Source organism: Ascidiella aspersa, chromosome 3 (genome assembly GCF_963924565.1).
Source record: "Ascidiella aspersa chromosome 3, kaAscAspe10.2, whole genome shotgun sequence".
NCBI lineage: Eukaryota > Metazoa > Chordata > Ascidiacea > Phlebobranchia > Ascidiidae > Ascidiella > Ascidiella aspersa.
Window position 1 is genome coordinate 9372208 of NC_139449.1, and position 13032 is coordinate 9385239.

The following is a 13032-nucleotide window of genomic DNA, read 5'->3' on the forward strand; positions in this document are numbered from 1 at the left end:
TTAGTGGGTTGTTTGCAAATGTTGAAGCAAGAATGAAAACAATTTTCTACTGGCGGACATAAAACACACAGAGAGATACACGGGAAATTTCACTACGAACAAAAAACGATAAAACCAACCACACTGAAAACAAAACTATAACGCCATTCATGCAGCCATCAGACCTGGCAAATAAAAATGGGCCATATTCAGATTGCTAACTTAATTTTTTTTTGTAGCTACTTATTATCACATCTTGTTTTAACACGTATAGCAGTACAAATCTACATAAAATTAAATGTTTGGTGTCAAATTAAGAAGTTCTTATTTTTTGTTAAAATAGCACAAAATTTAGCAGAACCAAAGCGCATTCCGAAAAAGAACACTTTAAAAAGCGATCTCTTAAAAACCGATGAATGCCATAAAATGTTCCTTCAGTTTGACAAACCTACCAGAAAACAAGCAGCGCAAAATGTTCTAATGATACAACACAGTGCTTTTTAAGCGTCAGCAACGTACAGCATAGCAGCTGCTCTTCTAAAAACTTTCCCGAAGCGAAAATACAAAATAAAAACACAGAAACGCACACGCACATATACAAGGTGTGGTCGTAACACTGATGCTCAAACATAAAAACGGACGGGGTATGCTTCTGGTTGCTGAAAGTTACGCGCGTTGCAAGAAAATGAAAACGCAAATAGCTCGCTTTTTACCGGGGAACATAACGCACACGCAATGGGACTGTTGAACGATTCTATTGTTGAACATATCTTAAAGAGATAAATAAACTTGATGATTTTTTTGTTAGGTGAATTATAAAAGACCGCAAAGCTCAATTACAACCTAGAAAATTTCGCACATTAATGTGAAATATAATGCCCTTTAAGCAAAAGCAACGGGTCACAAGTGCGGCATATTGCTGTGACAAGAAATAGCGACACCTTTTGTTAGCCATAGAGGCTCCTTTTTCTGCACGTAATAACCGACTCTGAATTTGACAAACTTTTTACTTTTTTACCGAGACCGCAGTACCGCTCAAGTAAATTCCTGCTATTAAACAACCGCAATACAGAACTGCCTATCCGTCAACATGCACAACAAAATTCTATACTCACAAAAACACACACGAACGAGGAGTCGGCTTTAACCACAACAACGAAAAGACAAAGAACTTTCCAGAGGGAGCAAAAAACACTGTTTTAGTCGGTTTTAAGGTGCTATTTCTGTATTGTGACAACGCGTATACATAAAGATGGGCCGTGTTTAGCCAAGTTTGGTTAGAAAGTCAAAAACGCGGGTAGTTTAGAAATCGCTGTTCAGAGCAGCCTTTCTTACGTTTTCTTTCTAACAATAATACTGAGACTAAAAAAATGTGCAAAATTATCACCGCAGGCGGCTGGTTTCGTCTCTAACTGCCTTCCTCACGCCGTCGACTGCGTTTTACCCTAGTAAGCCTTGCCGTCCACCTTGGGCCGCTTGAGCTGCACCTTGAGTCGCTTCATTGCGATCTGATAGCCGTGCATTGCCTGAATGGCGTGCTGCGCCGATAGCGCGTTACTGTAGCTTACGAAACCTGAAAAAATGAAAAGACAAGATTTTTTGTTTGCTGAAAAAAATGGTGTGGGGGGCGTGGGGGTTAAATTTAAGTTTATTATTTCGGGGGTGCCTTTCTTGCTTGGTTTCGTCAATCAATTTTGTTGCAAAAGTCAACGTCAACTAATGTCTATCCTTGAACACAAATAAATCTTGGATGATGCGTATGACTTTAGGTAAGCTTCTAAACTAAAAAATGAAAATGAAAACACAAGATTTTTTGTTTTCCGAAAAAAATGGTGTGGCTTTTCAGAAACGCGAATCGAGAACATGGTTTGATCCGCCACTTTTTAGGGAACGTTAATGGCTTTCAACAAGAATAATTGCTTTCTTATTTTTTAAGTACAGCAATACGCATTAGGTTAATATTAAGGTTAAACAGGAATCGGTCCCTAATAAAAAAAAAAACACTTTAAAACTACACAATAAAATAAACTATAAAAAAAATTGAAACTAATTTACCAAAGCAGGAATTCAACACAGCAATACGCATTAATAAAACATTAAAAATCGTAATCCCATTTGGCCGGGACAAAACTAAGAACACAGCAGAAACGCACCAAAGCATTTGCTGAGGTTGGTCTGTTTATCGATGAAGACCTTAGCGGAGACGACTGATCCGAAAGGCAGAAAAAGCTGAAGAAGATCATGATCGGTGAAGTGAGTGGGCAGGTGGTAGATGAAAAGGTTGGAGCCCTCTGGGCCTAAAAAACATCAGTTTATTAGTGAAAGTGATTGTTATTTGTATTGCAGCTAACATCCAAGTGGTAGTATACCCTTACTTACAATATTAGCTTTAAATGGCCCACTCTGATACCAAATACATGATCTAACTGAGAAATAAATCATTAAATGGTAGTTTTTTTATTAAATAGTACATTAGCAATAAAGGTAACTAATAAACTAAGTATCCAACATTCCAAGCACTATAGATTTTTTGGGGAGTTGTATCAATTTTGCACATTTCATTATATTAAACTTCGTTTATTTGACCATATTATATAACGGCAGCACTATATATATCGTTTTACCAATAATATCATACAATATTCCACTTGTATTGCTATATCGGTTTTAGTAAGATAATATGTTTGTCGATATATTATCTAGTAAACAAATTCGCTATTTTTGGGATTGCAATTTTGTCTTTTGCTTTCATTTACATGGCTGACTGATATAGCTTAGTGTATATATAATTATATATATATATATAATATAGATGAAGCAAAACAGCTGTGTTTAATTTTAAAAGGTTAAGATATAAGATATCACTAGTCATGACATAGTTAGCATTCCATAAAATTTTGATAATGCTAAGCATTTATAAACGATTGTGCCTTTTTAACAATTTTGCACAATTAAAAAAGCACTTAGCTAAGGTGCACCAAGTGATTGCACAATCAATCACACAACTTTCAAACAATCTTTTGGCAAGGGTTGATTAAGCGGTTAATGAAGCACAGATTCGACATTAAGATTCAATGCATAATAAAACTAGGATAACATTACCTTCTTTGTGACTTCCAGCAGCTGAATATGGCTGTTGGTCAAGTGAATCTACAAAAAACATAAATGATTGTCAACATCCAGTAGCCAAACTTTTGAAGAACTAGAGCTAGTGTTAATAAAGAATAATAAACATGGGTGGATAATTATCGATCATTCTGATATGGAATGAATATCAAAGCCCATAGAAAGGTAATATTTTGTAAACGTTTCATATAATATTGGAATGTTGAAAATAAATAAATAAAAAACTACTTAAATTGGTCACAAAAATACAAGTCCTTCTGCATAGGCTTTGACATTCATTGTGCAAATCAGAGTTAAAAAAAAAACTGTTTGTGGAGTGCTTACAATATAACTAAACTATTGAAAACGAACAGTGCCGTGATGTGGATAATACAAAACAACATGAAAAAATATCATGGAAACTATTTTTTAGGTAAACAGTTGTACAGTCAAAAGTATGTACAGTACATGGACACAGCAAAAACACAGCTACTATTAAACCAGTCAGATTGTAATAGTTCTTTGTTTCACTGTAAGTTTTCATTTAATTACCTTCCCTAAAGCTAAACTGAAAAGTTTAAAATAAGTTACCTTATGTTTGCAGACTAAAATCAATAAAATAACATTTTCACCTTTAAACTCACAAAATAGTCATGAATTCACCTTAACCTAATCAACATTTGTTAATAGCCCACAATATCAGTTATTGAATTCACAAGTCTAAGTACTACTACTTTTACAAAACTAAATCAACTTAAAAGTACTGACCACTATTGTACAAATTCAACTTAAAAGTAAAAAAACGGTAAATGTACTGAGTACTGACTACTACTTTAACAAAACTAATTCAACTTAGAAGTAAAAAAAGGTAAAAAGTATTGACCCCTATTCTACAAATTTAACTTAGAATCAGAGAAAAGGTAAAAGTACTGACCACTATTGTACAAATTCGACAAAACTAATTCAACTTAGAAGTAATGAAAATGGTAAAACAAACTCTTACAACTTGGTGAAGTGAGCGATGCCATGTTGGAGAGCAGGTTTCCTGGGTGATGGGGTCCGTTTAAAGTCGGAGGGGGCGTTTGGATGATGTCAAGCCCCATTTCCGAGTTGGAGTGCGATGTCAGGGCTAAACTGACCTGATCCAAGGCATTGCTGCCTGTTCGAGAACAGCCCCCATTGGTTACTCCAGCGCTCGGGAAAGGTGCTGGGCAGAAGTCGGGATTAAAGAATAAATGCTACTGGAGTAATCCATTATTATTATTGATTGGGTGTCCCGGAGCAATATTGCTTGAATTCAAACATTATAGAAACGCACTAAAGCAGCAGTTGCTTGGCTTAAAAGTTAAAGACCTGGATATACCAAACAACCAAAAAAGAGTTTAAATTTATATTTAGGCAAATTGCATTGTTTTAGGACACAATTCAAGTAAAAACAGTGGTAGTCTCATGCAAATATAAAATTATTCAATAACAAAAGGGTGACATATATTTTTATATATTTATAATGTCAGACTGGATTCTATTTTTCAAGCTTTAAATCACTTTACCTAACAAGTAAGAAATTATGTGTGGAAAAAATCTGTCGGCATTGCACTTTGTTTAGAAGCTTAAGCTAAGTTCAACATATTATGTTCTAAAACACTTTTTAAGTAAGAAATCCACCGAGACAGTAAAATGTAAATAAAACATCGCCTTAGAATCACATGATGTTAAGATTATTTATAAAAACAGGTATAAAACAAAAAATTGTTTCTTAAAATTGTTACAGAAATATACATGTCACCTTTTGAATAGGCATCATCAGTTTATTTTTAAAATATATTCTATTTGATATAAGGCTAGTTGCAAACGCCACGTCCAAAGGAAGTGCAATCAACAATCTTAAAATTTAAAAAAACTAAGACACGACTGGAAACTACACGTTGAAAGATAACATATGGTTGTTTTTTACTTACAAGGACTCGAACTCAGATTGGAGCTGAACGGCATTCCGTATGAATTAGACACAGGACAGGGGGAGGGCATGTTATTGCTAGTTGGAAGGCTGTTGCTGCACAGAGCAGTTGCTAGTGCTTGCTGGATCTGAGACGGTGTGAGGGTGCCTATGTTGCAAAGCAAAACCAGGGGATTAGTACCAGGGTTCTTGTGAGATTAACTAAGTGCTTGAGCCACCATTATTGCAGTGCTTTGTTTTGCAGGGCCTTAACATATTTACAGAAGTTTTTGAAAATAAAAAATGTTAAGATTAACACTGAGTTTGCTAAACCTAATATTGATGTAAGCGCTTTATGACCTATTTAATTGTGTAAGCATTCTATTACTTGCGGTTATACGGTCAAAGGTCACTGAGCACATGGTGCCTTGACATGTAACTTTGTCGCTTCGACAGTTGGTGTTACTACCTTGTCGTGGTAGGAGCTCACTTTTGCAGCAGCCAAACATAGTTATTTGTATGTGTTTGGCAATGATGTTTAACTTACACTGCTGCTGTTTCTGTTTAAATAACATTGTTTTGTATTCATTTAAATTAAGGACAAGAGTTCACTTCTGTAAGCCTTTGTGTTTTAATAAATTTCTGTACACTGATAAAGACTTCAGTATCGGATCGGATCCATTACTTTTCCAAAAACACCGCATTGTGTGAAAAGATTCTAGTTGCACATTCAGTAAATTCGGTTGGACCAAGTACAAAAAGTAATCCGATGTGTTTAGTCTTATATTGATATAAAAATAGAATGTTTGGGTACACTATGCACGGATCTGTAATGTAGCTTTATAATAAATTGCAAAGCCAAAAAGGTCGAGTAGATCGACAGCATCTTGATTTAAGACGTTTAGATACGAGCTTGTATCATCTTCAGTTGATGTGGCTGAGAAGCACATTAAGCATCACTTATAAGAGATGGGACGCAATTGTTATCGGTAATAGAATGTTTATTATAATAATATTAATAAGTATTGATGACAGGATTGGCCTTAAATTCAAAATAACACTCGTCGGCGGACGACCTTAACCAATCAGCACTTGCCTGAGCATTATTACATCCGCCCCAAATGTTGGCATGTCATTTGAGAATTTTGTGCAACCAAATTGTTTTTCTAACATAATTTAACCTGCTTTTCTATTTGGGTATAATTACATCAGAGTAATAATTGCATAGGACTTATACCATGTGCGATACACTTGTCAATTCTCTAAATGCGAAGCATATATCATAGCGATTGATGAAATAATTGGCCTTTAATTTGCGGCAGTTATCACAATTCGTCTCAAATTTAGTCCAACAAGTCTAACAACAACTGATTTAGGCATAAGGCAGTCACCAGTCGGTGAGTGGGCGTCAATCAGCACTCGCATAAAGCTAATTGCACTCATATTTGCAAGCAGGCGAGTCCATTAGCTTTATGCGATTGCTGATTGACGCCCACTCGCCCGACTAGTGACTGCCTTAAGCCTAAATCAGTTGTTGTCAGAGTTTAAATCCCAACCCTGGATAATACTATCATAAACAATCTGCCTATCTTGTGCAGCCAAACTAACATCATGAACTTAAATCCTATCCAAACCATTTTTTAAAGTTTGTATTATTTACTTTTGAAAATCTGTCATGTTGCAGTTTAATTGTTAACATGTAAATTGGAATGTTCAATAATATTGGATCAGATACGATGCCAAGGGTGGTATTAATGTTGTTCCTGGACTAGAAAGGTAACAATTTGAGCTGGTTAAACTTCTGAACCCTAAAGCAAAGTTTCGCTCAATAACCTGGGAAAATTAACATTGGACATTTCAGTCGAGTTTACTTGTTTCTGTATAGCAAGGGTGTCATTTGGTATCAGATCAGATCGCGATTCTTTTTGTCCAAACTATCGGGGATCTGTATCTGGTTAAAATGTACCAGATATCCCTAGCTGCCAAATAAACAACAAAACTGCGACTTGGTGCAAAATTACCATCTATTTCGGCTGTAAAACTTAAACACATTTACATAGGGAAAATGTGTTAGCAGGTAGGCACATTGGAAAAGCCAAGTGAAAGTACTTACTAGGTGGGTGATGGTTCATACCAGGGGTGTTTGGACTAATACTGCACGATGCGAAAAGCTGCAAGGCAAAATACAAAGATTCTTTTGGAATTATAATAGTGTGGAAGTTTACGTTCTACATTAACAACAAAATTACTGAAAGTTAAGCAAAAAAAAAAAATAACTCTTGAAAAATATATCTGACACTGTAACAAATCACTTCCAATCTAAATTTGAATATCAATATTAAACAATGATAATGAAATAAAACTTACAGTAATACAGTATGGGAAAAAATACAGCATTATTGTTAGCACTTACTGCAGCAATACCAGCAAGGTTTTTAAACTGATTAGAGAACTGGTTGAGCTGTTGAGCCATTTGCGACTGCATTTTTTTTCTTTCCTTGTCTTTCGGTGAGTCAGCGATTTTTACAACGATAGGAGCAGAGCAACCCTACCATGGCAAAATCAGAAAATCTGTTATGTCTCTTTAAATGTTTCAAAACGAATACAGGTAAAACATTGTTTATTAATATTTTCTTTCAGGTGAAAGTTATGTAATAATATTAAGATTGCGAGCAACGTTTAAAAATACAATCAAACCTCCATGGTTGTAGATTGGTGCATGTGTCGCATTGCGTTGTGTGCCGAAATTCGTTTGCTGAATGTCACGAATGCACAGCCTTTGCTCATGCCTTCTGCACTGACCAAAACCTGATGGATTATTTAAAAATGATCAAAGGCTTATAATATGAATCTCACTAATGGCAACTCTTTTTGGAAATAGTATTGAAAATAAACCAAGTAATGCCAAACAAGAAAAATGAGTAAACATGTTTAACAAAATTTCTACACCATTCCTATAGTATATATCAGGGCTGTGGAGTCTGCTAAAAATAACCCGAGTCCGCCTCCCGAGTCCGAAGTAGTAGATGTTGTTTCAGTTTTTTATTTATTTTAACCATAATCAAATATATATTCAACATGCAAATTTAATTTGGACAATGTCTAGATACAATTAAAAAATCATGGTGAAAAATTGAATCATTTCAAGAACAAATAATAACCCTAATGGAAAGCTTTTAGGCAGTCTAATACTAAATCCCTAATTTGTTTGTCCTAATAGGAGTCCAATGGCTGTAGAAGATGTTCAAAATTGTTTCAACCAGAAAGGCTAATTAATATTTTAAAATGTCAGGCCTGTAGTTGCTAGTAGTTCAACAAAAACCTAGCTCTTACTTATTAAAGTAAAAATGAAATGTCCTTTATTTTTTTAAAGCAACAATTTTCATTTACATTATATATATATGTATATATATACTTTCTTAAATGACAAAATATTTGCTTTCTGGAAGTTGGCTCAATAATAAACATGTATAATTTTTTAACAAAAATATTGAAACAAAATTTAGTTAGGGAATTTGTTGCACATTTTGCAAAATATAAATAGTTCTGCATAAGCTAGGGGCAAAATTCAGAACTTTCTTTTCATTAATTGAAATTCCTGTTGTGACAAATGACAAGCAAAATAGTGTTTCATATAATTTAACAAAACAATATGTTTTTAGTCTTAAAACCAACAAGATATGATTAAAACCAGCACTACAATGCCACAACGACAAGGCAGCAAAATCAATTTACTCTCAGATGAAGTGTTAAATGACATCCAGGCCATGTGCTGATTCTGCTGATTGGTGGATATCACTTGCACATTGACCCATTTATTTACTCATTAGTTGCACTTTGGACCACCACCTTACTCCTTGGAGTGTTTTTACAACAATATTTACACTTGTGGCAATCACTTTTTTAGAAAAACTAATGTGTGCTCGATGGTACTATTGTAATGTCCAGTACAAAATACTAACTTATTTTTTATTTCATTGCAGGTTATAAAACATAATTTAAAGACTTGATAAATGTTTTTTTATGTATTCTACCAACCAAACAAAGTATGTTTTTACAAAATATATACTGGATAATTGTATATAATATATATATAACAATTTACAACAGATAAGCAAATATATCTTTTCATGAGTTTAATGGTGAAAATAACGGCCCAAATAGACGTTAAAAGTGACATGCTTTATTTTCAAACGTTTCGGCAATTTCTAATGCCATCATCAGTGATCATAAGTTTAATGGTGAAAATAACGGCCCGAATAAATTTGCCGAAACGTTTGAAAATAAAGCATGTCACTTTTTATGTCTATTTGGGCCGTTATTTTCACCATTAAACTTATGAACTGATCTTTTCATGTATTTTGTATTTTGTATTGTAAATCATTACCTAAAAGCAATTACATCACTTAAATTGAAAATAAATAATAATAATGACTAGCTCTTAAAAAGGCAAAGTCAGCTTAAAAATTCTGAAAGCCTTACCCGACATTCTTCAACATTTCCAAACTGTGAAAACATCATCCGAACGTCATGTTCAGTTAACTTCTTACTTATCATGCCCACAAACAACTTTCGATCTTCACATTTGTTCTCCGAATCGGCCGGTTTCATTTGTACACAGTGGTGCATCTGGTTAATCAAAGGATCATATTAAATTCTATTTTTATAAAAAAACTATATTTATACCTTAATTCCTTACTAGTTTCAGATTAAACCTCAGAAAACAACTAACCATTCATTTGACCGAAACAAAAGATTTTGACAATAAGAAACACCAACTGTATCTCAGTAAAAGGGAAAACATATAGAATCCTAAATAAAATTTACTGACAAGTTTAATATCTAGCAGAATGCAATAAGATTAAATGTACATTGTGCGGCGCTAAAATAATCAGCACAAAAGATAGTGATTTACCGTTGCTTTGAATGTAAAACAGCCATATGCATTTAAGTGTTACAGTTATATGCTGGTATTAATGTTGACCTAATTTACGATAGTCGCTGAGTAAATGCATTGATAAAGACCCTTTGCAATAAAACAATTTAACTAAGACATTGATATAGTGCTTTAAACTGAACTCATAAACCTTTACAGGATACGCACAGCTTTAAAAGGATCCATTATCTAAACAAATTACTATTTTCAGATACATTATTTCAATTAAGAAATGTCAATACAAGCAATCTGCATTTTTTCATAACAAAACCACTTAACCTTTTGATGCTTAACATCTACAAGTCAAAATTCAGATTGGAATGAGGTAATACAGATTGACTATAAAATATTAAATTTTACTTACACCAGGTAAAGTTTTGATGTTGTGTAAAGCATTCTGTGCATCTAATGCAGCCTTCCTTGTGTAAAATGTAACAAAACAGCATCCTAGAAAAGTCATACTCATAAACGTGACACAAGTTGTGAATGTTTGTTTATAGTTTTTTATATCTCATGATAAACTGTTAAACCTTAAAAAAGGGGATACAACCATTGTCTTTTTGATAACCATCTTGAAAAACATTGTCCTTATTGTTTTTCTTAAAAAACAAAAAAGGGGCGACTTCAAAAAGTTACTTTCTGTACTACATCGCATAACTTGCAATTGAAAGTATAAAAAGTTAGCTTGCCTACCTTTGCTAAGCACACTGCCCTTCTCGCGTAGAATGTTTAGCTGGAAAATAGGTCCATATACTTCGAGAAGGTCACGGACTTGACTTTCGGTCCACGCTTTCGGAATTTGGCCGATGAACATTTTGATAGCGTCAGGGTCAGGTTGGTCACAGTGTGCTGCATTTGACGGTCCCTGGTTTAGGTAATCTGGCCCAAAAACAAACAGGTTGTTTTACTATTTGAATTTATTATTTGCAGTGTATTTACTTTCCAGTGACTTAAATATAGATTGCCTATATATAGACTTTAAACCTGTTGATGAATTACAAAATTAGAACGCTTTAATTACAAATAATGTTGTTTATTTGATTAAAAGTCTTATGTATATATATATATATATACCTATTTTTATATGAGCTTATGTTTCGACATAACAATGCTTTTTTAATGCGGAAAGTAAATGAAGCAATAAATAATAGCTTTTATTGAATTTCAGAAAGGACTTTATTTATGCAATTCTTGATCTTTTGTTAAATAATCTCTTTTTGCAAAACAAGCAATTTTTTGCAGAACTAATAAATGTATCACCTGAAGGACCATTCATCATAATGATGCTTTTTGTTGGGCTTTGTTGTAGAATTTTATGCTGATCAGTCTGCGTATTAAAATAATAGTATTTATATATATATATATATATATATATATATATGTAATTTTTAAATTTTATCAAGCAAAGGTTAATTTTTTTTCTCGTAGAGAAAGTCTCTCAGAGGGAAAATATGGAAAAATTATTTCATTAGGGAAAGGTCATGTAAGCGCTCTGTTATTAAGCATCATATTTCCAAATCTGTACAGTCAATTTTTTATATACTGTCAGTCTGTCAATCTTCTTTAAGTTCAGAATGGAGACACTAATTGACTTCATAAATAGTTATAGATAGTAAATGTCTAAATGGTCAAAAGATTTATAAAATAGCTTTTTAAATTTAAATCTTCAAGAAGCATTTAGTTTTCTATAATCAACAAACACTGGTTTCAATGGTGTAATTATACAACTTATACACACCTGGGTTTATTTGATAATTGAACACAGTAGGGATGTAAGCTTCATTTAGGCCCAAGTGCTACTAAACAAGTCCAGCCATATCCATAATGAACTAGTCAGAAAAAAGGACACCAAAACTAAACCTTTACCCCTGAAAGAACATATTTGTGCAATCAATGACACTATTTAAGTTTATTTAATGTTCCTTATAATGAAATAAGAAACATAAAATCCAATAGCACTGACTATTATTAATATTTAAGTTTAAATCATATATATATATGCAATACAAATTGTACTTAAAACATGAGCATCATTCAGTCTTTTTTTCTTAAAACACTTTTAGCCAAGCTGTTAGGTGTGCACCCCAATTACCCAGTCTACATTATATGGCAGGTACACACCTGCATATTTTTCTAAATAAACTTGTGTGTAAAGTGGAGTTAGTAATTGCACACCTCAATCTCAGCTAAAACAACTCTGGTATATTTGTTACAAAAAAACTTGCACAAGGCCATAAAAACGCCAAAGTATGTAGACTGCACCACTACAATTTAATGTTACAAGGCTGAGGGCTTTTGGGTGACTTTTGATAGCATCAACTAAAATTTACACTATACAATATAGTTCAGGGATCTGGGTGCAAAATTGACAACATTTTACAATATATAAATCTAAATTAAAAGTGGCAAAACAATGTTCAGGCACTTAGCAAAAAAAAACGACCACGAATATTTATTGGTATTTTGCATATATTTGGTGTTCTTTACAGTATGTCAACCAAGGAGTATTAAAAGTAACCTTCCAAAATTTTCACGGCAAACCACAGTTTAAATAAAAAAACATTTTATTTATACGTCTCATACTAAGCTTTTCAGAACCTGAAATATTAGTTTTAAGATACTCTAAGGTCCACAGTGACATACATTCAATCAATCTTAATTATCTCAAAATAAAATTTAAAAATTGATTTAAAACCAAGTCAACGTTTTCTGCAAATCAATAAGATGTATACATTAGGTTCTGTTGCAAAGTGGCGAAACACTTATCTCGAATTATCAAAATACATATTGAGATTATCATTTCGAACTTTGACCTCAACACCTAAGCAGGAAGGCTGTCGCCGCAAAGACCTTTCGTACTGAATCAAGCAACTAACAAACATGAAAAGAACGAATTTACTTTAAATTTACGACATTAAGTTGTATTGGAACAGAACTAAATCACAAAAAGTGTACTGTTTTGGACAAAAACGACACTATTTCCTCTCTTTACGCTCTGTTGACGGTGATCTCCACAGAAAGGTAACATTACCAACAATTATCACTAACAGAAGTCTCTATTGCGAAACAATGGAAA

The 13032-nt window shown here is 33.4% G+C and overlaps 1 protein-coding gene across 1 annotated transcript; it reads right to left on the reverse strand.

Annotated features, from left to right (window-relative positions):
* Positions 1–361: 361 nt before the first annotated feature.
* On the reverse strand, positions 362–11825 carry LOC146159108 (CUGBP Elav-like family member 1). Its single transcript, XM_083384297.1, has 13 exons — positions 11695–11825; positions 11217–11283; positions 10650–10835; positions 10321–10403; positions 9503–9649; positions 7718–7828; positions 7434–7568; positions 7134–7191; positions 5043–5189; positions 4088–4291; positions 3082–3129; positions 2133–2276; positions 362–1552 (listed from the first exon to the last, which is right to left on the reverse strand). The coding sequence occupies exons 2-13, from the start codon at positions 11233–11235 to the stop codon at positions 1425–1427; spliced, it is 1410 nt and encodes a 469-aa protein (XP_083240423.1). The 5' UTR covers positions 11236–11283; positions 11695–11825; the 3' UTR covers positions 362–1424.
* Positions 11826–13032: the final 1207 nt, after the last annotated feature.

Excerpts from the sequence above, each read along its gene's own strand:
- LOC146159108 (XM_083384297.1), bottom strand. Across the intron at positions 7,192-7,433 it reads ACCTTGCTGGTATTGCTGCA|CTTTTCGCATCGTGCAGTAT; the intron begins GTAAGTGCTAAC and ends TTTGCCTTGCAG. Across the intron at positions 3,130-4,087 it reads ATCGCTCACTTCACCAAGTT|ATTCACTTGACCAACAGCCA; the intron begins GTAAGAGTTTGT and ends TGTTTTTTGTAG.